General features: G+C 55.8%; 12 protein-coding genes and 1 non-coding gene across 13 annotated transcripts; 6 read left to right on the top strand and 7 right to left on the bottom strand.

The window, feature by feature from the left end:
* Positions 1-48: 48 nt before the first annotated feature.
* On the bottom strand, positions 49-2,919 carry BDV59DRAFT_189735 (ELMO/CED-12 family protein). The gene is made up of 3 exons (XM_073691656.1): positions 2,063-2,919; positions 622-1,990; positions 49-571 (listed from the first exon to the last, which is right to left on the bottom strand). Exons 1-3 carry the CDS (start codon positions 2,324-2,326, stop codon positions 123-125), a joined length of 2,082 nt encoding a protein of 693 aa, XP_073542668.1. The 5' UTR covers positions 2,327-2,919; the 3' UTR covers positions 49-122.
* A 238-nt stretch (positions 2,920-3,157) lies between these two features.
* Positions 3,158-4,054, top strand: BDV59DRAFT_196905 (uncharacterized protein; the record flags this gene model as incomplete). The annotated part of the gene is made up of 2 exons (XM_073692793.1): positions 3,158-3,312; positions 3,367-4,054. The coding sequence occupies 2 exons, from the start codon at positions 3,158-3,160 to the stop codon at positions 4,052-4,054; spliced, it is 843 nt and encodes a 280-aa protein (XP_073542667.1).
* An 89-nt stretch (positions 4,055-4,143) lies between these two features.
* BDV59DRAFT_157540 (ditrans,polycis-polyprenyl diphosphate synthase) lies at positions 4,144-5,699 on the bottom strand. The gene is made up of 3 exons (XM_073687473.1): positions 5,622-5,699; positions 4,912-5,563; positions 4,144-4,858 (listed from the first exon to the last, which is right to left on the bottom strand). The coding sequence occupies exons 2-3, from the start codon at positions 5,396-5,398 to the stop codon at positions 4,281-4,283; spliced, it is 1,065 nt and encodes a 354-aa protein (XP_073542666.1). The 5' UTR covers positions 5,399-5,563; positions 5,622-5,699; the 3' UTR covers positions 4,144-4,280.
* A 243-nt stretch (positions 5,700-5,942) lies between these two features.
* Positions 5,943-8,657, top strand: BDV59DRAFT_196903 (exocyst subunit SEC10; the record flags this gene model as incomplete). Its single annotated transcript, XM_073692792.1, has 2 exons — positions 5,943-8,114; positions 8,166-8,657. The coding sequence occupies 2 exons, from the start codon at positions 5,943-5,945 to the stop codon at positions 8,655-8,657; spliced, it is 2,664 nt and encodes an 887-aa protein (XP_073542665.1).
* A 1,108-nt stretch (positions 8,658-9,765) lies between these two features.
* BDV59DRAFT_189730 (uncharacterized protein) lies at positions 9,766-12,134 on the top strand. The gene is made up of 2 exons (XM_073691655.1): positions 9,766-9,992; positions 10,513-12,134. The coding sequence occupies exons 1-2, from the start codon at positions 9,915-9,917 to the stop codon at positions 11,932-11,934; spliced, it is 1,500 nt and encodes a 499-aa protein (XP_073542664.1). The 5' UTR covers positions 9,766-9,914; the 3' UTR covers positions 11,935-12,134.
* A 263-nt stretch (positions 12,135-12,397) lies between these two features.
* On the top strand, positions 12,398-16,909 carry BDV59DRAFT_206553 (vacuolar protein sorting/targeting protein 10; the record flags this gene model as incomplete). Its single annotated transcript, XM_073694814.1, has 2 exons — positions 12,398-16,221; positions 16,273-16,909. The coding sequence occupies 2 exons, from the start codon at positions 12,398-12,400 to the stop codon at positions 16,907-16,909; spliced, it is 4,461 nt and encodes a 1,486-aa protein (XP_073542663.1).
* A 121-nt stretch (positions 16,910-17,030) lies between these two features.
* On the bottom strand, positions 17,031-17,883 carry BDV59DRAFT_157530 (cytidine deaminase). Its single transcript, XM_073687472.1, has 5 exons — positions 17,784-17,883; positions 17,591-17,724; positions 17,443-17,528; positions 17,273-17,354; positions 17,031-17,202 (listed from the first exon to the last, which is right to left on the bottom strand). Exons 1-5 carry the CDS (start codon positions 17,857-17,859, stop codon positions 17,152-17,154), a joined length of 429 nt encoding a protein of 142 aa, XP_073542662.1. The 5' UTR covers positions 17,860-17,883; the 3' UTR covers positions 17,031-17,151.
* Positions 17,884-17,929: 46 nt separating this feature from the next.
* On the bottom strand, positions 17,930-19,401 carry amcA (putative mitochondrial ornithine carrier protein AmcA/Ort1). The gene is made up of 2 exons (XM_073687471.1): positions 19,057-19,401; positions 17,930-19,006 (listed from the first exon to the last, which is right to left on the bottom strand). Exons 1-2 carry the CDS (start codon positions 19,156-19,158, stop codon positions 18,131-18,133), a joined length of 978 nt encoding a protein of 325 aa, XP_073542661.1. The 5' UTR covers positions 19,159-19,401; the 3' UTR covers positions 17,930-18,130.
* A 124-nt stretch (positions 19,402-19,525) lies between these two features.
* BDV59DRAFT_189725 (CGR1 family protein) lies at positions 19,526-20,193 on the top strand. Its single transcript, XM_073691654.1, has 3 exons — positions 19,526-19,656; positions 19,710-19,855; positions 19,915-20,193. Exons 1-3 carry the CDS (start codon positions 19,629-19,631, stop codon positions 20,053-20,055), a joined length of 315 nt encoding a protein of 104 aa, XP_073542660.1. The 5' UTR covers positions 19,526-19,628; the 3' UTR covers positions 20,056-20,193.
* Positions 20,194-20,259: 66 nt separating this feature from the next.
* Positions 20,260-21,189, top strand: BDV59DRAFT_206549 (uncharacterized protein; the record flags this gene model as incomplete). Its single annotated transcript, XM_073694813.1, has 1 exon — positions 20,260-21,189. One exon carries the CDS (start codon positions 20,260-20,262, stop codon positions 21,187-21,189), a length of 930 nt encoding a protein of 309 aa, XP_073542659.1.
* Positions 21,190-21,245: 56 nt separating this feature from the next.
* tma22 (putative RNA binding protein Tma22) lies at positions 21,246-21,986 on the bottom strand (the record flags this gene model as incomplete). Its single annotated transcript, XM_073694812.1, has 4 exons — positions 21,246-21,658; positions 21,722-21,809; positions 21,857-21,876; positions 21,929-21,986. 4 exons carry the CDS (start codon positions 21,984-21,986, stop codon positions 21,246-21,248), a joined length of 579 nt encoding a protein of 192 aa, XP_073542658.1.
* A 278-nt stretch (positions 21,987-22,264) lies between these two features.
* On the bottom strand, positions 22,265-22,336 carry BDV59DRAFT_t151. Its single transcript has one exon. It is a non-coding gene; the product is annotated as a tRNA-Cys (tRNA).
* On the bottom strand, positions 22,332-23,310 carry BDV59DRAFT_189720 (uncharacterized protein). The gene has a single exon (XM_073691653.1). It carries the CDS (start codon positions 23,049-23,051, stop codon positions 22,536-22,538), a length of 516 nt encoding a protein of 171 aa, XP_073542657.1. The 5' UTR covers positions 23,052-23,310; the 3' UTR covers positions 22,332-22,535.
* Between the last annotated feature and the right edge of the window lie 7 nt (positions 23,311-23,317).

Raw genomic sequence — 23,317 nt, 5'->3', positions numbered from 1 at the left:
AATGGCGCTCTTCATATATCGGAGTATAGATACGAGTAAACAGACCATGCCAGAATCCATTATGGGTATATTTGTCAGAAAAAAATATATATACAGTGACAAGAAAGAATCCAAGTAGAATATTACCCCCCAAAAACATCATAGTAATAGTCATCATCAAGGCCTTCTCGGGATGGAACAACTGGTGCGTCGCCCGCAAACACTCCATCGTCGAATCGGATATTCAGAAGACGAATTTTGAACCCGTAGTTGCTGACCAGCGTAATCAATTTGCTAGTTTCTGATGTTATAGGCTGTTGGTTCAAGAGCATGAGCAGTCCGTCAAGCCACTCAGACGCAATACTCGGGGACTGTGGTCGGAGGCCGAGAAGGACATTCTCCTGTGCCGTCTTATTGTTGGAATGAGAGCCATTGGCATTGGCCCTGGGGGATCCATCCGCCGCCGCGTATCCGTGTATGGTAATCTTCGTGGAAGAGACTGGTTGCGATGCGCTCTTGACAGTCGACAACGACGAGTCATCTGGCGCGGTGGAGATATTGGAGACGACGGAAGAGACAACCGACAAGTCGACTGGTGAAGATCAGTATCGGAGGGAGAAACAAGCATTAAAGGGAACCTACTTTTCTCCGGTAAAGCGTCAAGCTCTGGGCGCCCATCGCCCATGCTGTCAAAGTGTCCAAAATGGAGATATCTTCGATTGTGTGACAACTGGACGAATTTCCAGGCTGTCTCACTCGACGCCGCGCCGTCCGTTTTCCCTTGACTACCACGTGGAAACCATGCACCTTGTAGAAGGCATCGGATCCTCTGCTCCTTAACAAACTGGAGAGCTTCGTGATGCAATTCCTCGCGGATCTGCCTCAGATGTTGACCCCAGAAGTCTTCATATGTCAGCTCCAAGATCTCCATCTGGAGCTCACGCAGCCGGCTATACTCGAAGTCAGCCAGTTCTTCCTCCACGTCCTGGACATCTTTCGTCCGAGGCGCTCCCCCGACTACCGACTCAATCAGGATGCGAACCAGCTCCACAATTTTGTCATAGTCCTCCAACTCCGCCTCGGTAGCTTTCCACAGACGGAGGAAGGCGTGCAGTCCGGCTACATGCAACCTGGTCCAGTGCAGGAGCAGGGGCTTAAATAGCTTGTCAAGATTAGAACGAGACTCCATTATCAGATAACTCTTGGAGTCCTCCATTTCGGACTTGTCCACCTCAAAGTGATCGTACAGGATGGACGTGACCGATAATGATGCTCGTGCAATGGGGCACCGGTGTTTGGGCGGCTTTGTAGACTGCTCGAGAAGGATCTGCTGGAACCCGTCCTGATGGTTTCGGACATAATCGGCCAGATCCATCATGCCCAGAAACCCCATACTCTCGAACTGCATGACCGGACTCTCCGATTCGAACCCAAGTCGTCTCCATTTCTCAGGGTTGTGTCTCTTCGACCGGCGCACATCGTTCGTATCGTCGGTTCCCTTAGATTGGTTGCGTTCGGGGTTACTCGCCAGGTGGATCCCCTTCAATGCCCGGCGATGCTCTGGATTTTCGAGGTCCAGCGAGATGTCCCGCCATTTCCGGAGGAGCACCTTGGTGAGAGATTGAAATTCGATGAGCGGGTGCGCATGATCCTGCAGGGTGGACCCCTGCATAAGGGAATAAACGGCTCGGATCACGCCCAGATCTTGGAGTTTTTGGATGAATTTTGGCCATTCCGATTCCGAGTCATTGGTGATCGAATCGCGCATCAGCGAGTTGATCAGCTGCAGGGCGTTCGCGCAAAGCGCATGGTCGGCAGACGACAGTCGACTAACGAGCATTTCCAGAAACTGCGGGTATATGGCGATTGCGGGCTTCAGAGCTCGAAACCCAAAAGCTCCTCCTTGTGAAGAACGCCGGCCGGTATGCGGATGTGACACGATCGATACGAGGATGGACATTGCGCCGCGGAGTATGTTCACCAGCGGATGGGTCACGATGAGTTCCACGATCTAGAAGCCGACATAAGTGGTTAGTATGTGCGTTGAGGAATGGGGCTCAGAGTGTGAGGTTCCCCAACGTACTCTCTCGACCACTTCTTGGTCTACAAACTCCCATCCCTTGTCCACTTCCAGCAACCTTGCGAAGCTTGTCAGGCTGTAGGCTAGTGTGTTTCCTGTGGCATGCAGGGTCAGGTAACGTAACCTGGTCAACCCACCCTCCGCAATGAAGATATCTGCAAAGGAGGGGTCTCCAATGCTACCCTGGAGCTTGAACACGGCCATTTTCCGGACCGCATCCTCGTCACTGCCTAGTCTCTCGACTAGCTCGGCAATGTTGCTCTCCATTGCGAACGAAAAGGAGTATTGAGTGCAGCAGGATCGCAACGCTACCGAGAATAAATTGGCATGGAGGAAGGTGATTCTCAATCAGTGAGTCGCCGGGGTGATCATCGGAGAGCGTCAATGGGGGATTTGAGAAGCAACTACCCACGTCGGAGGCTGCTGAAGGGGTCGATGTAGGGAAACCAAGTCGGACGCCAAGAAGCGCTGTCGTACGCCGTACCAGATGTAAGGAACGAATGTGTGTTCCACGGTCCGATTGGAATTTGCTGGAGATCTTTGCTCCTCGAGGGTGATTCCAGCGAGGTCCTTGGGGTTCACGAACTAACTATGGACCATTCGTTAGTCAGGGGTAGACCCAGAGTATTAGTCCATCTCCACCGCTGTGGGGCGTTTCTGTGAGGCGTTATGATGAATGCACCGTAGGTGTACACGCAGTAGAGTCGAAGAATTGATTGATTATGAGACAGTACGGTAACTGTATGGCGTGGTAGAAGGCAGAGCTGGAGGCAGAGAGGTCGTATGGAGGAAGTGTGTATTGTTGACTTGTTGACACGAGTGACCGACTATGTGGCCTGAGGCACCCGCGGCAATTTCCTTATCAAATGTTTCTTGATGATTCTCCCTCCAACTTCTCTCCTCCATCTTCCTACATACTTAGGCCCTCCATCTCCTGGCCCTGGACAGTTCATACCCTTCTCTTTCCACATAGCTTTTGGTCTCGCACGTCCTTTCGTCGGTGTCCATATTCTCTTCGTCTCTGTCTGGCCTCACTTCGTGGAGTCCCTTCCATCGTCCACGCCTTTTCACGCTTTTGTTTTCAATGCCCAACCGCCCATGAATCTCTCCAACTACTTCAATCCCACCACTTCTTTTCAGCCTGGAATTCCATGCAGTGCTGCCGAGCAGGATGACCCAGTGACTTCCAATTCAAGCTTGAAAAAGCGGAAGAGGGACCATGTTTCGCCAGACGCCATCAGCGTCAACAGAAAGTAAGTGGAAGCACGAGAGGAGCTCTTGCCAGGTCACTGATGCGTCTATCCCAGTACGAAATTCATGCCGTCATCAATCTCTCACTTGAATTCGCCTATCCTCGTCCAGTACGCCGAGTTACCCAGGGAACCTGCCGAGCCGTCACATCGTCCGCGGAGCTTTGCTCGAAAACGACGTGTTCTCCAGCAGCCCTACCACCAGACACAGCACCCTCCGTCTTATCTCCACAACCAGCTGCAGCCGTTTCAACCGAATCCTGCACAGGCCAAGCTGCTGTCGCCAAATCTCTGTGTCACGACCGCCTCCGATACCTCCTCCCCTCCAATTTCTCCCAAAACCCTCGTTCCGACCCCCTACCCTCTGCAGCAGAATTACTGCACGTCCGCGTCGTGTCTAAGACCGTGTCACATTTGCCATAGACGCCCGACGACGCGGGAGGTTCTTGACGCCTACGCGGACTGCGACCTTTGTGGCGAACGAAGCTGCTACATTTGTCTCCGGCAATGCGATGACCTCGATTGCGTCGGATCGATCAATCCCATTGTGGAGATGACGTTGTCTACGGACCAGCCCGATGCGCCGCAGGGTTCTATGGACGACGACGGGGCTAGACAACGCCGGAAGATATGCTCGTGCTGTGCAGTCGAGGGCATGACGGAGGAGGGAATTGAAATTGTCCGATGTCTCGACTGCATGCGAAACCATGTGTCTACCTGGCAGAACATCCATTCGGGCCAGTAGGAACAGATAAGGATTGTCTTGAGATGAACGTGGGATGATACTAGCAAACGCATTTTTGGAAATATACCAAGGGTTTTGTACATATAACGTTTTCCCTTAGCGTGAAACATTGATGGCCGTTCATGTCAACTTCGTAATTTCTAGTATATACTAACAGTCGGGCGACACCTGAACAGAAAACATTGGATAATCAACCTTTACAAGCCCAGACCCCGTCCGGAGTAACCTAACGACCAAACCTCATCTGTGCACCGGCAAAATGCCATAATCCCCGGAGAAAACCTTGATACTCCACCGTGCCACCGGACCCGTTCATGCTACTACTGTTATCGCCCGTGCAAAACATCTCAGTGAGGCGGATATGCCACGGGGGGTACCCGTCTAGTTTCAAGATAGGCCCGAAGACCAGCAAGAGGTCCGGTTCGGGCTTCACCGCCACCGCAGGATCCTCTACCGCGCCGGATGGCTGCAAAGGATGGGTAGTGATCTCACTGATTTCGGCGTCGACCAGTTCCATCGTAATGTCGGCGGGGGACAGCTTGCCATTCTGGGACATCTCCGCCAAGGTCTTGGTCAAGTCAACGAGGGTCTCCCGCCCATCGGTGGCGGAGAGGAGCAAGAGCGTCAGGGAGTGCGTGTTGGACTTCTGGGCGGGCTGGTTGACGGTCTCGTCCGGCGGTTGGTAGACCGGATGATGGGGGGCGAACAGATTGAGCGTGGGTTGTTGTGAGGGCGATCCGTAGTAGGAAGCTAATTTCTTGGTAATGACTTTATGGAGAAGTGGAATGCACGACTTGAGGAGCCCTATCAAAGCGTGAGTAAAGCCCGATTCCCACCTGATGATGCCGCCCACGTACCGGTTTTTTCATAAACGCTCAACACCGGGATACCGGCACTGACGGACCAGGCCGCCAGCTCGGCCACCTCATCCATTAAGACGGCCAAAGCATCGTCCTCCCTCCGAAGAGACAGCACGACGCTGAGATGTTCCGGCAGTCGATCGAGGTTCTTCACATCCTTGCGGATGAGTTCGGGGGTGCGGTGGTGGTAGTAGACGAGGGCGAAGATGCGATCCACGACGGCATGATAGCTGTGAACCAGGCGCGTGGCGATTCCAAAGAAGATGTGAATGATGGTGTAGACGAGCTGATGGAGCTGGGACTTGAGGAACGTGCGAATCGGGGTCTTCCGCGGGGGGGTTTTCTTGCGCCGGGAACGATTTCTCAGGTCGGAGGGGTCTGGGAGATATGGCTTCAGAATATTCTCTCGGTCTGCAGCGCTGAGACGCGACCCGCGAGCCCGAGTGTCTCCGCGGAGGAGTTCTCTCTCACGTTGGGAGACCATGACGGTGTGGAGGGAAGAAGGCTGTTGGAGCTGGAGCGCGGGACGGAGACGGAGATTTGTAGAAACCGCACTAGCGCGTGTCGGGAGAGCGGTTGACGAGGTTCCTCGGTTGAAAAAGCATATGGATGCGATGGATTCGGGGTGGATGAGATGTTGATCAGGCAGCTGGATTGTGAGTTGCGAGGATCCGGCGACGTACGCAGTAGTCCGTAGAGGTACGTACCTGGTAGCCTATACTGCGCCACCGACTGACGTAAGGTGCACCCAAAAGATAACTATACAAAATCCTGCGAAAATGGTACAGATATAGAGAATAGTAGTCTCAAGATAATCGCCAGGAACAGGGTAGACTCGCACGATCGTGATAGAGATTGGTACAGCAGTGGTGGTGGTCGCATTCCGCCAACCCAATCGATACGCTGTCATTTCTCCGTCCCAGTTGAACTTCCCTCCAACTTCCTCGACTCCGACTCCTACAACTCTCCTCCTTCAACTCCCTCCTCCCGCTTCAAATGCAGGCAGGCGACTGCCATCCGCCTCCATCATGCCGGACAATGCGTCCCTAACTTCACAAACACACTCCTTGTCGCGATCCGTCTTCCCCAAGGGCCCCAGTTTCACCCTCGACGACTTCTCCAGTCGCGATTTCATCGTCAAGGAATTCATCGAATCCCTTTCCGACAGCACAACCTCCCATCGTCGCTCCGGAGCCCCTCCCGTCGGCGGGAATCAGCTCTTCGATCCGAAGCCGCTCATCCGCACCTTCGAGCACGCCCAACGCCAACTCAACGAGCTGTCCGGGGACCTGGAAATCCGGGAGAATGAACTGTCGGCCGCCGTCCGGAGGGCGGAAGCACAGCACTCGCAGAACATCAGTACCCTCGGTAGAAAGCTGAAGCAGACCATCGAGTCCTTCCAGCAACTGGATACCTCGCTCAATGGGGCTGGGCTTTCGGCCGGCGATGTCGGCGCGAACGGAAATATGGCGGTGGAAACGGGTCGGAGGCTGGAGGAGCTTGATCGGCAGAGGCGTCGTGCTCTGGACGCCCACTTCCTCCTCGAGTGCTGGGATAACGTGAGCAACCGGGGGGATATCACCCTGTTGGAGAACCTGCGGCGGTCTGGCACCGGCGAGGCCAAAGTTCGCTCGGCGCAGATTGCGCGACAGCTCCTCCGGATCAGCCAACGGCTGGATCCCAAGAGCTGGGGGAACTCCAACGGGAAAGTCAATGGCTCTTATGGGGATGACTCGATGGACAGTGACGGCAGTGAGTCGCGCCACGACATCAGACTCAACACCAGGGAGATCATTGAAAAGTTCTCGGAAACCCTGGAGAAGGACCTCCTGAAGCAGTTTGATGATTTCTATCGCAAGGCCAATTTTGAGGGAATGAAGGACTGCGCCACCGTCCTCCAGGATTTCAACGGGGGGGCCAGCGTCATCGCGCTGTTCGTCAACCAGCATCAGTTCTTCATCGATCGCAGCCAGCTGGTCACGGAGGAAGTGGGCGGAGATCCCGAGACGTGGGAACAACTGGCCGACCCGGACTCGGAGCCGTCCAAGGTGGAATCTAGTCTGCGCTCATTGATTGACGAGGTCAAAGCGGTTGTACAGGAAGAGTCCGCCATCATCCGACGGGCATTTCCGTACTATGAGCAAGTTCTCGGAAAGTTCCTCCAACGCGTGTTTCAACAGTCTATCCAGCAACGACTGGAGATGGTCTTGGAGAAGGCAAATGGCATCTCGCCTTTGGCCTTTTTGCGATCCTTGCAGAGTTCTCGCAGCTATATCTCCGCGCTAGTGGATGACTTGAAAGCCCATGGCTTGACCGAGTCTCCGGATCCTATCTCAGCCCAGACAGCCCTGGTCCTGGACCAGCAGCTGGAAGACCTCTTCGTCCCTTACTTTGTGGGATCTTCATACATCGAGCGGGAAAAGAGGACGCTGGAAGAATTCTACACGTCACTATTATTCAAGTTTACAACCTTCCATGCCCGTCGAAAGAAGGCCGCCACGACTTTCATGGCGTCTCTCTCGAAATCGGGCACGGAACTGCTCTCATCTTCCCGGGACGCTTATATTAGCCGTCTTGAATCCTCCGAGTTCTCATCTACGCAGAGAAAAGTATTGCTACAAGTTGCGGGCATTACCGAATCGAGCGATCTGACTAGGTTAAGCGAGATCAAACTGACCGAAGAGGATGGCCTTCCCAGCATTGCCCATGCCAAGCGCATGTTGAAGTGGCTGGCCGAGGGTGTCGGACGGGGCCTGGAACTCAGTATGAGCAGCGAAACGCCCAAGGATATGATGACGCTTTTGGGTCTCCTCCTTTCGATGATGGGTGAAGGCTACATCGAAGTCTGTCTCGATGCCGCTTTGGAGTCAGCGACCTCTCAAGAGACCGGGAAAGTGGAACCCGACTTTTCGTACCTCCCGGCGGTTCAGAACGCGATTGGCATCGCCAATCTGATGGTCATGTGCATCAACACATTGCTTATCCCTCTTGCGGCCGGGAGCCTCACGATGCGGCGAGAGATGGAAAAGAAGACCAACATCACCGTGATGAAGATCGAAGAGAAGGTCAACGGGATTGAACAGAAAGTGATTGACGCCGCCTTGTCCTGGGTGAACAAGCTCTTGTCGGGTCAAAGGAAGAATGACTTCCGGCCGAAGGAGGGAGATACTGCCGCTTGGCTGGAGAAACTGCAGACACCAGTCAGTGATCCCTATACACGCTCATTTGGTTTATCGTACTGACTCTTCCAGACCTGTGCTGCGATTTGCGCATTTTTGAACCGCGCCAACCATGTTATTGTGACATCTCTACCGTCCAGCGGCTCGAATCTCCCCCAGCTCCTGACGGAGATCGCCATGGGAACGCGCAATCTTCTCCTAGAGCATTTTAAGCGGTTTTCGGTCAATGGACCTGGTGGGCTGATGGTGACGAAGGACATGACGCAGTACACGGATGTGCTGAAATCTTGGGACATCGACGAACAGGTCAAAGGGCCCAGTGGTGCGCTGGACGTGCTACTGGAAGTTGGGAGTCTCTTTGTTATTGGCGCCGAGGCTCTGCGGGAGCGAGTCCGTGGCGGCGCAGCTAGTGCTACTAGTGGCAGGCCTGATAATAGCGCCGGAGGTAGTTCGAGTCGCGGCGCTGGAAATGCTGGATTGAGCGTACAGGATGTGCGCATCTATGTGTCGAGGAGAGAGGATTCGAACACGGCTGCGATGCAGAACGTGTTGAATACTCTATAGACTACGGCCATATGCTGTAGCCCATGAGACGATGTACTTTAATCAGCACATTGCATTGATTTGACATTTCGTGTACTTGGGATTTGCCGGCAGCCCCGGCTCGTGACGTTCGTTCGAGTTATCTTTGTTCTAAGCCAGATTCGCCGAAAATGGGCGGTTCCACGATCTCCTGCTGGCAATCTAGATTTCAAGTCTTCTCCGCAACAAAGGTTAGATATCGCAGTTTTCGGCCCCCATTAACGGGCCGGATAGCTTGATGGTGGAACTCTCCAAAGGGAAATCGGCGTTCGCCGAGTAGACGAATTCTTTGTCGAAGATTGATGTACAGTTTCAGGCCCAATGCACTGTGCCCGACGACAGCGTACGCGTAAGAGAGTACAGTATATCATAACCATCTTGGTACGATGCACAGGAAGAATAACGAAGAATGCAGCTGCCCATCAACTGCATGACACGTTGCGAGGTTGACCGCTTCTACATACTGTGAAGAGCATGGTAGATTAGAATGTGACATGTCGAGTGCGGGCTTCATCAGACCTAATATGCATGCCAAAAAAAGCCTCTCATCGTCGGTGCGACCATTGAAGCGAGATCTTCTATAGACCCCTGCTGACAATTCCGCTGACAGGGAAGCCCAACAGATGTTGTTCACTCAGCGGATAGTACGGCGTATTGAATGCTGTCATGGCCGGATCAACAATCCAAATATTGTGGCGTCCGCCCAGGGAACATCTCCTCGTTGGGGCCGAGAGGAGGGGTTCCTGAATCTTAGATGTCAGTCTCTAATTTTGGGACTTGTCATATCGTCTAGCGCCAGCTCGAGCCGGTACGGGCTGTAGGATTGGCTGTAATCCTGGACAGGATTCCCACATGGCATGCGATCGAGCGCCAAAAATCTCACAAACAGGAACGCAGCACGGGGTCATTGCCCAAGCAGGGAGGGTGGAGGATGTGCATCCATCGGAGTGTCTATGGGCCCGAAAGAAAATTGGGCTTCCCACCAGGGTTGGTATGTACGCCAATAAACGCGGGATCTGGGGAGAACTGGGTGGGATGAAAGAATGGGACATGCGCATGTATAAGAAGACCCCAGACCTTTCGTCTCCATCTGCTCGCTTGATTGATATCAACTGGCCGTGGCACTTTGAAACAACAAACAAACGACGCTGCCGTGGCTGCTTGATATTTGTCGCATAATATCAACCGCACTGTCCACGCCGGTTTCCAATCCAGCAGTCTGGCCGTCGTCCCCTTAAAATGCAGATCTGGAAAACGAAGACAATCCCTGACTCAGAAGTGGATTTCGAGTCGCTCCCTCCCATCGTCCAACGCAAGGTATGTTTGCTTGACTTTCCATTAGCTTTGCCCTAGCTTTCAATGGCTTCCCCATTACACATATGAATCACCGCAACCTGAGCTGGGGCCCCGTCGGGGAAAAGGATAGGCCTAGCACATCTTCATTTTGAAGATCATATTCATCCCACTCGCTAATGTGGGATGGGTTTGGGTGAGGCGGTATGAGGCCCTCGGCGGCAACGCTTCCCTGACAGCCATTTCCGTGCTTTCCGGGTGATACTATATCATCAGTATCACCTACCGCGATTGGCACGCTCTCCCCAACGCATCAACGTGGACTGGCCCACAGTTCGCCTTTGTCGGCGGTGGTGGTGGTGGAAACTGCCCCTGAACCGTCAACGGGTGATTTGCTGATGGATTCCACTATTGCCCGCACTATCGCTCCTGGCGTGAGTTGGCCTGGTTTTTGGAGCCACAATTCTCCTCACAAATGGTTCCCACGAGGCACGCTAAAACCTCCTGTTCGTTGCTGACACGGTCCCCCTGAACCTGTTTCTAGTTTTTCTCGAATGCTGAACGCCTTCGTATCCGCCTAGCTCAGGGCGATCAGTTCGATGGCTTGGACTATCTTTCCAATGTGGCCTGCGCGCCTCGTCCTGGCCTCCACTCTCGGTCGTTCCGGAGTCGGCGTGGTTTGCCAGGTCCTGGAGGATCTTCCCATAGAAATCGGCGCTTGCAGAAACCGCTGCTCTCGGGCCCTGCCCAGAAATTGCGCAAAAACCGTCGTCCCCTACCAACGGTCTGTCTTGCGACACAGGCCGAAGTAGACTGGTTCTTCGCTCTTCCACCTAAAATCCAACAGAAGCATTTCTCCGCCGAGGAACGCCGTCGCTTGAAACAAGCCTGCTGGGATACGGAGATTTTGGACCCTACCGACGAAGCACTGTGTCGACTCCAAAGGTCCCTGCGGACGCTTTCTTCCTCCGAAGCACTTTCTTTGGAGGGGACCACGCTCCCGGCCTCCCCTTCGTCGATTCCGTACCTGGACTGTTTGAGTGATACGTCAGATGACGACATGGACGAGTCCATCTATGACAGCTTTCGGTGGTTGGACGAAGATGGGGAGCTTGATCTGACCTTGGACGAATACCGCCCACATGTCAGCAGTTCCACGTCGAATCTCCCCTCGCGACAAAGACCTTCGTTTCGGAGAACGCTGTCTCTGAATTCGGTCGGTCTGAGCCGCAAGCTGCCGTTGTCCGTGTCGCAGAGAACCGTTCCGGGCTCGAGTCAATCCTCGAACACTCCATCCGCCTTGACGAATGCCCCCAAGCGGGTGTCCACCTCCCGTCCGCCGTCCAGACAAAGACCGATTCACCATGCCCCTCGGTCCTCCACCTCCAGCATCGACCCGTCGGCGCAGTACTACCAGGACCCGGAGGCTCGGCTGAAGCTGCGTGTCTACCTGGCGTCTCCGCAGAAGTTCGATGAAGCGATTGAATTTGGCTTTCCATCATTGGGCGACAAGGAAAATCCTCCTCAACGAACCCCGGGTGACTTCCGGACGAAATGCCACGACTTCATAGGCACGTTTCTGGAAGATGACGATGCCTCGGTCTGCAGCGAAAAGGACGAGAGTCATCCGGACCCCTCGCGGTTCTCATATGCGATGGGCGACTACTCTCCAAGCCCTCATGACCTCCCCTTCCGGACTAGCAAAAGACAAACTTGGATGCCGACGGTCAATTCCGCTGGCCACCGACAACCGAAGAACCGTGAAATGACCCTCAAAATGACCTTGACCAGACCGGATCTGCGAACCGACTCGGGAACGCCGTCACCCCCAGCGATGGACCCGTTGAAGCCGACTGAGATCTCGTCAGGCGCCAGCGATGGAGGCATGGAGCCATGGGAAACCGACCGGAACGACCACAGTTTGATGAAGAAGGTGTGGCGTAGGATCCGGGGACAGGGGAGCTGAGCTGAGGCTGCACAGGCTCCTCCCACGACTCATGAAGCGATTTCTTTTGTATAGTGACATCATTTGCCGTTCTTTCATTTCTCATACCCCGCTAGTTCTAGCTGTTCACACGAGATTGTTGCGTTCATTGACTGATATGATAAGTGTTATATACTCCGTAGAAGTGGGTATACATACGTAACCAACCACCGCGTGCTTCGATAAGCAGGTCCTCCCACGTGACCAGGGGAGCTGTGAGACCACGCAGCTCTGCCTCCGCCATCACTCCTCTGCCATCTCCTCCGACATACATTCCTTGCACACCCCTTCGTCGCGTCGAATCGACCCCCTTCGTCCTGTATTCACACCGTTCATTATCTCCCTTCTCTCCGTCGTCTCCCGCGTCTACGGTCCCACCTCGGCTCTCTCCCGGAGCTTAAGCTCTTGCTTACTTCCCCGTTTCAATGTCCAACATCTCGCTACCATGATACCCCGATGGCTCCTGTTGGTGAGCTGCCTGGTGCTGGCCTTGATTGTTCAGCCCGGGGCCGCCAAAAAATCCAGCCAACCGCAATGGGCACTCAAAGAGATCGACCACAAGCCCACCCTCCTGTTCTATTTCGAAGATACCGAGACGGTGCTGATGAACACCCGAAAAGGTGATCTTTACCGGTCCTTTGACGGTGGGAATGAATGGGAGCTGGTCGAGGGCGAGGATGGTCGCATGAAACACCAAGTGGCCATGCTCCTGCAACATCCGTACGATACGCACCGCGCTTACGCCCTCGGGGTTGACGGCCGCCACTGGATCACGACCGACCAGGCTAAGACCTGGTCATCCTTCATCCTCGAAGAATTACCGGCGATCCGAAACCCGGCCCTTGTCTTCCACGGGCAAGATCCTCGCAAGGCCATATTCCAGGGCGAAGACTGCGTCGGGCGGTTTTGCATTGTGAGATCATACTACACGGATGATGACTTCAAGACGAGCGAGATTCTCCGGGAAAGTGTCGGAGGATGCTCGTGGGCACTGGGACATCCGCAGTTTGCCGAGGACGCGGATTTGGCCAAGGAGATCCAGAACCGCACGCTGTGTGTTGTCCCGGGCTTGAAGGTGCCCTTGCCATATGCCAATCGGCTTGTCTACTCGGACGGTTACTTCCATAGCGATAAAGAGGGTACGGAAGTGAAATTACAGGAAGGACGGCCCGTTTCCGGTGTTATGCGTACGGCTGCAATCAAGAAATTCATCGTGGCGGCCGCCAGATCCCGGGGCACTGACGAGCTTGCACTGTACGTGACGGTCGATACGAAGAACTGGCACCGCGCAGAGTTCGGCGGCCACCGTTTGGAGGAGGATGCGTATACGATGTTGGAGAGTACGAACTACAGCCTGCAGGTGGACGTCTTGACCAGTCCGATGAGCGGCATGGGCGTGCTTTTCACGTCCAACTCGGACGGGACGTACTTCACCCGCAACGTCGAACACACCAACCGTGATATACGGGGTACCGTTGACTTTGAGAAGATCGCCAACATCCAGGGGATTGTTATGGTAAATGTCGTCGACAATCCTAAGGAAGTCGAGACGGGTTCCGGCAAGAAGAAAGTTGTCAGTAAGATCAGTTTCGACGACGGCCGGACCTTCCAGTCGCTCAAAGTTGGTGACAAGAAACTGCACCTCCACTCAGTGACCACTTACGCCAACATTGGCCGGGTATTTTCCAGCCCAGCGCCGGGCCTGGTGATGGGTGTCGGAAACACTGGGGATCACCTCAAAGACTATGCTGATGGAGACCTCTACGTTTCCGACAACGCGGGCGTAACTTGGCGTCTTGCCATTGAGCACCCCCACAAGTACGAATTCGGAGACCAAGGCGCGGTAATCATCGCAATGCGAGACGACGAAAAGACGAACAAGCTCGAGTATTCCATTGACCACGGCCAAAGCTGGGAATCGGTCGAGCTAGACAAGAAGATTTACCCTATGATGGTCACAACGATGCCCGATTCGACCAGCCTGAAGTTTTTGATCGTCGGTACCACGAGTAAACAGGATCAGGATGGCAAGTATATTACATATTCAGTCGACTTCAGTGGATTGCACGAAAGGAAGTGCGAGGATGACGACTTCGAGGACCTCTGGCCGGCTCGTCTGGACGAAAATGGCGAGCCAGACTGCCTGATGGGCCACAAGCAGTTCTTCAGACGCAGGAAGGCCAATGCCGACTGCTTCGTTGACGAAGAGTTCGCAGACCCGAAACCTATATTCAAACCCTGCAAATGTACCCGCGAGGATTTTGAATGCGAATATAAGCGCAGCGAGGACGGCAAAAGCTGTGAGCTCCCGCCTTCGCTCCAGCCGCCGGAAGGAAAGTGCAAGAAGCCTACGGATACCTACAAGGGACCATCCGGCTGGAGGCTGATCCCTGGAAATGCGTGTGAGCGTGAGGGAGGTGAGAACCTGGATAAAGATATCGAGAGGAGCTGCGAGGACGTGAGCGCCCCTTCGGATGGGAAGATCAAGCAGACCAAGCAGTTCTTTGACTCCGAGCCTGTCGTTTATCGGTACATGGAACGCCAGTCGAGTAATTCAGGTGACGACGAAACGATAGTCGTGCTCACCCGGAACATTGAGTTTTTCATTTCGCATGACCACGGCAAGACATGGGAGCAGCCACTCAAGGGCGAAAAGTTCAACAGAATCGTGCTTCACCCTTATCACAATGACATCGCTTTTCTTCTTACTGAGGGCACCGAAGGGTACTACACGATTGATCGTGGATATACGTTCAAGCCTTTCAAAGCGCCTCTCCCACCGACGCAGCAGACTTATCTCCCGCCTCTGGCATTCCACCCACAATACAAGGATTGGATGATCTGGACCGGGGCTGCTGATTGCTCTTCTGCCTCCGGGGACTGTCACGATGATGCCTACTTCAGCAAGAACCGTGGCGAAAGCTGGGAACTGCTTCTCCGCTATGTCAGGCGGTGCGAATTTGAAGCGAGTGAGAGTCGGCCAGACAGCGAGAAACTGATCTTCTGTGAGCAGCACGAGAGCGAGAGCAAGAACAACCCGCTGCATCTGTTGTCCAGCGAGAACTTTTTTGCAGATAGCCATGATCACTACAGCGATCTCGTCAACTATGCGACGATGTCGGAATTCATCATCGCCGCCTTCCGAGATCCGGAGAACCCCGATGCCTTAGTCGCGACTACTAGTGTCGATGGGAAGACATTTGCGGAGGCACACTTCCCTCCAAACCTCCATATACCTATGAAGACGGCCTATACTGTGCTTGAGAGCACTACTCATGCTATTTTCCTCCATGTCAAGGCGGGCAGCACGGCCGAATATGGGCCCTTGATCAAGAGTAACAGCAACGGAACCTCGTATGTTCTCAGTTTAGATGCAGTCAACGAGAACCGAGCCGGATTTGCCGACTTTGAGAAGATGAAAGGGTTGGAGGGAGTGGCAGTTGTGAACGTGGTCGGCAACGTCGAGGAGGTATCCAAGGGAGCGAAGAAGAAGCTCAAGACGATGATCAGTCATAACGATGGCGCGCAATGGGCGTTGCTCCCTCCCCCCGCGAAGGATGCCGACGGCAAGGGTTTTGGCTGCTCCGTCAAGGAGGGCAAAGGCACCCCGGACTGTTCGCTGCATCTGCATGGCTACACGGAACGCAAAGACGAAAGCGACACGTTCTCTTCAGGCTCTGCTATCGGTATGATGGTGGCCGTCGGAAATGTTGGCGACCACCTGTCGGACAGCGAGGCTGATACCTTCATCACAAACGACGGTGGGATCACCTGGAAATCGGCCCGAAAGGGCAGACATATGTGGGAGTACGGTGATGCCGGGTCCGTCATTGTCCTTGTCCCAGAGTCCGTACCCACCAAGGTGCTCTACTACAGCGTCGATGAAGGCGACAGTTGGAAGGAACACCGGTTTTCGGACGTCGAGATGCTGATTGAAGACATCACGACGGTCCCTTCGGATACGTCAAAGAACTTCCTCCTCTGGGGCCGGGAAATGAAGTCCGACTCGGGCAAGAAGATCGCGACGGTCAACGTTGACTTCAGTGGACTCCGGTCACGGCAATGTACTCTGGACGAGAACGGACACGCGAATGACGACTACCGTCTCTGGGAGCCGAAGCATCCTTTCCAGGACGACAACTGTCTGTTTGGCCACGTGGAACAGTATCACCGCAAGAAGCCAGAGGCCGAGTGTTGGAACAATTGGCGCGAGCCTCACGTCCACAGCATTGGGAAGAACTGCACGTGCACGCGGTCCGACTATGAATGGTACGAACCCCCCCTTCTTGATCGCCAGGGCAGAGGACTAACCGTAGACAGCGACTATAATTTCGAACCGCAGAGCGACGGCAGCTGCAAATTGGTGCCTGGCCTTCCACTTCCGGATGCCCAGGCGGTGTGCCGGGCGGATCCTGATCGGATCGATTACTGGGAGCCGTCCGGGTACCGGCGAGTGCCTCAGACGACGTGCCAGGGCGGCGACGAGTTCGACCACCAGCAGCAGCGGCCGTGTCCGCACCATGAGAAGGAATACGAGGAGAAGCACGGCATCAGCGGGGCGGGACTGTTCTTCGCGATCGTGATCCCCATCGCGGTGGCGGGGGCGATCGGATATTACGCCTACACGCGGTGGGACGGCAAGTTCGGACAGATCCGGCTGGGGGAGAGCACGGGAGGGGCGCCTGAGTGGCTCTCGCGGGATTCCCTGCTGGTGACGGTGCCGATCGCGATCATCGCGGGGGTGGTGGCCGTGGGGCGAGCGCTCCCCCTGCTGGCGATGAGTCTCTGGCGCAGTGCGAGCGGGTACGTGCGGCTGGGCAGCAACCGGGGGTACTCGAGGCCGTACGCGTCGCGGGGGTCGTTCGCGGCGCGCCGTGGGGACTACACCAGTGTGGTGGAGGACGAGGACGAGCTTCTTGGGGTGGAGGATCTTGACGAGGACGAGTATGAAAATTAGCGGATTTATATACGTCCGGCGCGACGGCCGGACGGCATGACGTTTTATGTTGTATTATGAGAGCTCATTCTGTATACCGTGTTTGTACGCATAGCTGCGGGGTTGAATAGCTGAGCTGCGATGGTTTCTCTGCAGCAGTAATGAAAGGTCAAGGGCACCGTCAATCGCTACGCATACAGCATACATACGCTACACCATCTGCCTGCCAACGCCATTCCAAGCAGTCCCAGACCCAATCCGGCCTACGTCTTCGTTGGCGGGAAGTCATCCGGACCAAACGAATTCGGCAGAAGCTACACCAAACAAACCCCCATTAGCCGCGCAACAGGGGAGGGGCCGTGGGGGCGACGTGGAGGGACGTACCTCGCCGATGGTCCTGACGAAGTGATTGCCGTCCTTATCATACATGTAGACGGGGAACGAGGGGGCGGTGAATTCCTTCATACTGGGAGGTGGTGTCAGCTCAGCTCAGCCCAGCCCAGCCTAGCCCAGCTCATCCGGGGGGAGGGCAACACAGGACAGGACACGCATACAACTGTCGACACATGCCGCACGGGGACGCAGGTGGGGAGATGTCAGTGGCGACGGCGATGGCCTTGAAGTCCTTATGGCCGGCGACCTAGAGGGACTCAGCCATGGGGGTCAAGACGGGGGAACATGCATGCAATGCATGCGACTTACGATGGCCGTGCCGAAAGCGACTCGCTCGGCGCAGGTGCCGACGGGGTATGAGGCATTTTCGACGTTGGCACCCTGGATGTATTCGCCGGAGGTGGTGAGGATGCACGCGCCGACACGGAAATTGGAGTAGGGGCCTGGGGGGGTTGTTAGAGAGGAGATGGGGTGGAGGAAAGCAAAAAGGGGAGGGAGATACAGTATGCGAGGGATTTTGCGGCGACGGCCTTGGAGGAGAGGGTGTGGAGTTCCTGGGGGGAGAGAGAGGAAGCCATGATGGGGCGATGTGGGAGGTGAAGTGGTTAGGAGGGGGAGGGAGAGGGGGAATTGAGAACTATGGACGGATGTGATTTGTTTTGTCAGCCTACGTACATGAGGGCATAATAACCACATAGTCTGTCTATCGGGATCGTTTCAACTCCAAACACCGCGTCTAATGCAACACCAATGCCGGCTTGGTTCATACCCAGAACACAAAGTCTACTCTAATCCAGGAAACAAGGTATCATAATCGCCAAAACGAAACGAACAGGGAAGAAAACCAGATTAACCAAAATACCCTCGGAGCCCTTCGTAGACGGTAAAGATGAAGGCCGAGCTGGGCGCGGATCGCGCGCAGGTGATGCCACAGCCCCGATACAGCGCTCGGAGGCCCTGTTGGTTCCACAAGGCCTTCCCGGTGCCCCAGAAGGACTGACGGTCGCCATTGGCGAGCACACGGGTGAGATCCTCCGTCTGCATGCGCGATTTGATGGTGTCGGCGGGGTAGAAGAGGAAATTATAGCTGATGCCGGCGGCGGCGCCGGCGAGCATCTGCTGGTGCAGGGGCAAGGAAGAGGAGGCGTCGGCGGTGGGGGAGGCGTGGTAGGAGCGGAAAATGGCGGAGACGCCCTCGTAACCGCCGAACCAGGCGGCGCCGCCGCCGGTCTCCCGGATGAGGGTGCCCATCTGGCCGCGCCAGAAGCCCAACAGGCCGTCCTGACGGAAGACGGCGGCGATGAGCGCGAGCGGGCCCGGGGGTTTGGTGAGGGGGGCGGCGTCCAGGGGCACTTGCATCTTACACTTGATGAGCTCGACCGGAGTGAGGACGAGGGAGGTGATGGAGCCGGAGGCGGCGCCGCTCAAGAGTAAAGCGGCGAAGGGCAGGGGGTCGGAGGCCGGGGATGCCGCGTAGTAGGTGGCCCGGACGAGGTCCTGGATGATGCGGTAGCTCCAGAAGAGACAGCTGTTCTCGATGGCCGCGCCGGCCATGGGGGCGCTGATGCCGCGGTAGAGGCCGCGGAGGCCATCGGCGCGGAGGGACTGGCGAAAACAGTCCAAGGGACCGGCATATCGGAGGGGAAGGTGATCCGGTTGGGATTGCAGGCGGACCTTGACGGTGTCGAAGGGGTATTCGATGACTTTGCCCGCCATTCCGGCGGCCTAGAGGGGGTCAGCGGGGAGCGAGGAACGGTGCGGGAGGGGGGACGTACGGAGCCGAAGACGACATCCTTCAAGGCCTCGAGGGCTTGGTTGGGGGGCAGAGAAGGCAGGTCCATTTGGAGGTCATTGTGGGGGAGGGCATGATCCGCCATGGGGGAGAGAGAAGAAGGCAAAGAGAGTAAAGAGAGTAGGAGGAAGAGGGGTAAGAGGAGGTGGAAGGTGGAAGAAGAGGTGGACGAGGTGGAAGTCGAAGAGGAGAGGGAAGACGAGATTATGAGAACATGGTAGATGCAGAGGGTTAGCCTTTAGCGACAGTGCACGCTAGGGATTTGCCAGTCGAACGCGAGCCAGGCGCGGAAATTCAGAGCAACATGGCCAAGAGGAAGAAGTGGAAGAGGAAGTGGGGATGATGAGAGGAAGATAATTCAGAAGAGGCAGATCGGGAGGACTTCGGCCGAGATCCGGTTATCTGATCGGACTAAGATAATTCTTTTTCGCTCACTCACTCACTCTGTTTCTCCCTCTCGCTCACTCACTCTCCTCTACGTGCGAATCTCTACCGACACTGGTCTACGGTCTACCATCCTACCAATAAATATACCCATCGATTCTACACCACACCATGTCCCTCACAGGAATGCGAAAAAACGGTCAGCCATCCCCACTCTGCAGACTTTTCCGCTTACGAACCTCCGCCCCGCAGGGAAAAACTGGCATGACTCCAAGAAACCGTTCCGTCCGACGTCGGGATTAACCTCCTACGCGAAGCGACTGGAGGCCCGCCAGCAGCAGGAGGCCGTCAAGGAACATGAGCGCGAGTTGAAGGCCGAGAAGGAGGCCGAGCGACAGGTACCTCCTGAGATTTCCGAGACGCCGGTGCCCGAGCTGTCTGACTGACACCCACGCAGGCTCACATCCAGAAAATCAAGGACCGTCGGGCAGCCAAGGAGGAAAAGGAACGGTACGAGAAGATGGCCGAGAAGATGCATCGCAAGCGGGTCGACCGGTTGAAGCGACGGGAGAAGCGCAACAAGATGCTGAACTCGTAGATCATATTGGAGATTCGGACATATGGAGACATGGCTACATGGATATATGGCGAAAGGCGTCTTGTCTTGTTATCGGTTGATTCGGCATTCTGGTTCTGTTGATACCTGCAGTTGTAATATCAGATCGATCATTCGGAGAATCATCCTCCCGACCCGACACCTGTAGTTCCTCCATCCTCGACAACTACCTCCCTCCACGACATCATGGACTCCCATTCTCCAGACCACACGTCCTCCTCCTCCCCCGACCCCCAGTTCCTCCTCCCGGCCTCCAGACCCCGTCACCGACCCCACTCCCGATCCGATCGTCTCCCACGCATGACCCCCGTCAAGCCCCGAAATCCTGACCGCGACAAGGACCCCGACCCAAATGGCCTCCTCCGTCCCATCACCCGCGAGACTACCCGCGCCCGCTGGGGCTCCGACTCTACCGTCGGGGTGGGATCCGGCAGTAGACAGGACAGCCTCGTGGATGACATCGATCCCACCAGGCGGGGCCTCATCCGCCCACGGGACATCCGCTCCGTCGACGACCTGGAGCAGGTGCGGGACAGACGGAAACAGGGCGAAGAATACCTGCGCTCCGTCCTGTCGTTCATCGGGACCCTGGCCACCGACATCACCCGTCGACTGGACTACACCTACTACAACCTGCTGGAGAAGATCGCCGCCCTGAACACCACCGTCGCCTCGTTCCAGGAGCTGTCCGACTCGACCACGACGCTCCTCACCGACTTCGAGCGGGAGACGGTCCGCCTGGAACAGGACATCCGGAAGCAGATCGGGGACCTCCACGAGTTCCAACCCCAGATCCAGCGGATCGAGGACCTCGAGGAACGCATGCGGGCCGGCCGCGCCCGAGCCAGCGCCCTCAGCGATCGACTCGAACTGATGCGCGCTGAGATCGACCGCTGGGAGAAGCGGGAGGTGGAATTCCAGACCCGCGTGAACCGGCGGCTGCGCATCTTCTGGGCCGTGGTCGCGGCCGCCTTCCTCGCGGCCCTCCTCGCCGTGCTCCTGCAGTCGCACTCAGACCGATGGCGGGCCCAATCTACTCGAGGCTCCGACGGACAGTCGACCTCCGGGGTGCCATTGCCCCCCACCGACCCCCTACGCATCTTGGACGAACTCTGATGAACCGATGATGGTGGTGCCTCTATTGGTAACATCACATGATACCCCCCGCGCAATCAACCCCCTCCCTTCTTCTTCTTATCCTCGATGAGCTCGATGTTCGCCTCGGGGATCTCCTGGCCGTACACTTCCAACAGCCACTCCTTGATATCATCGCTCACGTCACCCTGCACGGTGATCTCCTCCGTGCCCGAGGCCGACTTGGTCACGGACGAGCCGGTCGCGAACTTCTTCCCGAGCTCCTTGGCCACCTTCTTATTCTCCAGCCCGTAGATCTCCAGCCCCGTGACGACGCTGACGTGCTTGCGCTTGTTGCGCTCGACGCGCTTGATCTGCACCTTGGAGGAGGCCTTGCGCTCGGCGTTGCGGGCCTCGACGGCGGCCGCCTTGGCTTCCTTCTTTGCGGCGTCCCTGGCGGCGCGCTCTTGGACGGAAACGGAGAGGGAGGAGAGGTTGTTGCTGAGGGATTCTATCGATGGTGAGCATGGTCGAGGGGGGTGCGGGGGTAGTTGTATCAGCCTGATCGGTATACCTTCGGAGTAGAGCTTCTGGAATAGATCGGTGTGGTTGGCGGCGAGCCAGTCCTGGCATTTCTTTGCCGTTCCGCCGAATTCACAGTACTAGAGGGTTAGCAATCGACCATGCGGGATTCGACCGTGGAGCGTACCTCCGGGGGGAGCGTGCAGACTGGAGGGGCAGACGGTCAGAGCTGGTCGACAGGGCGGGGGAGGACACTCACTTCCGCAATATATGACGTGTCTGGCGTGGGATTCGGGGGCGGAGGCGACTTCAGCCATGATATGTAGGGATGGTAGGAGGTTGATTAATGGCTAAGAATGAGAAGAGACCAGCGACCAGAGACAAATGTGTCGATTACAAGATCAAAGACCAAACGATAAAGTCGATAGGCGGGGGCGCTAACCGCTTTGGGGGATCATGTGATATGACCAACTTTGTACTTATGTAGACCATTAGATACCTACATAACTAACATACAACATAGGAGTAAGATAATATTACTATTTTTTGCAATTCTTCATAAAAAGAAAGAGGGAAAAAAAGAAAGAAAAAGAAAAGGGCCGAATGGGGATCGAACCCATGACAGATGGATCTGCAATCCATTACTCTACCACTGAGTTACCGACCCTGTGATGAACCATTCGCTCCGATTTTGCCACCAGGAGACAGAGGCTGCACAACCGCCTGGATCAGACAACACCACGGAAGCGTTCTAGACCTCATGCGTGAATCAACCCCACGCCAGCAGCAGAGAGGGGTAGAAACGCAGCGACTCCCACTGGCCTCCGGATGGACGCTTGGAACCAATGGACACGACCACGCCCATATCAGACATGAACTTTAACCTGCATGCAAGCCCGATGCAAAAGCACGGGGCACCAGCGTCCCCTCTCTGAGGCACGGATCGATAGGGATCCCCGAATTGGCGCGTTGGATTCGCCAGAGGGAGATTGCGAATCTTGATGCGATTGACAGCGATTGACCGCGAGCATCGCGGCGGTCGCTTGGCTAAGGATAATCCCGCAGGACGTCGCAGGCCGAGAGCGGATCGACGAGCTAGGACGGACCCGGTCCACGGCGTTGACACGGACCTCCGTTCTAGAGCCAGACCGGGAGGCCCATCGAGGGGAGGGGACGGAGGCCCGTCCCCGAACATACCCTGGCGATAAGGGAAGACATCTCCCCCATGCGCTCTCCCCTGGGTCGAGGAACCTTGATGGCCGGGACGGAGATGGGAGTGGGGGAAGCGAGGGCCTATCTAGAGTTCCCTTGGGGTTCACGTCATGGTGACTCGCCGGCTTGCGCAGAGTGACCGGCGTCGATAACGGACAGGTTGGACCCATGTCTAGATGCTGTGTCTGACGTGCATGAAACGGTCTGCACGTCGTGTGGATTCTTTGGCTTTGACAGAGTCCACCGAGGTCGACAGCGGTCCGATCGCTCTATCGGCGGGTACCAGGAGTCTCGACGTTGAACTCTGATGCACTCCTACTAACGTCCGTGCATCTGAGGGGGTTGTAGTAGTCGTAGTAGTCGTAGTAGTTGTGGTAGATAGAGGTACATTTATCACAGTATTGTCTTACGATATAGATAGGATACCTAGGTAGAC

The sequence above is a fragment of the Aspergillus ambiguus genome (assembly GCF_047715705.1).
Source record: "Aspergillus ambiguus strain CBS 117.58 unplaced genomic scaffold BDV59scaffold_71, whole genome shotgun sequence".
Lineage (NCBI taxonomy): Eukaryota > Fungi > Ascomycota > Eurotiomycetes > Eurotiales > Aspergillaceae > Aspergillus > Aspergillus ambiguus.
Note: the sequence above shows the minus strand (reverse complement) of the source record. Positions and strands in the feature narration are given on the sequence as shown.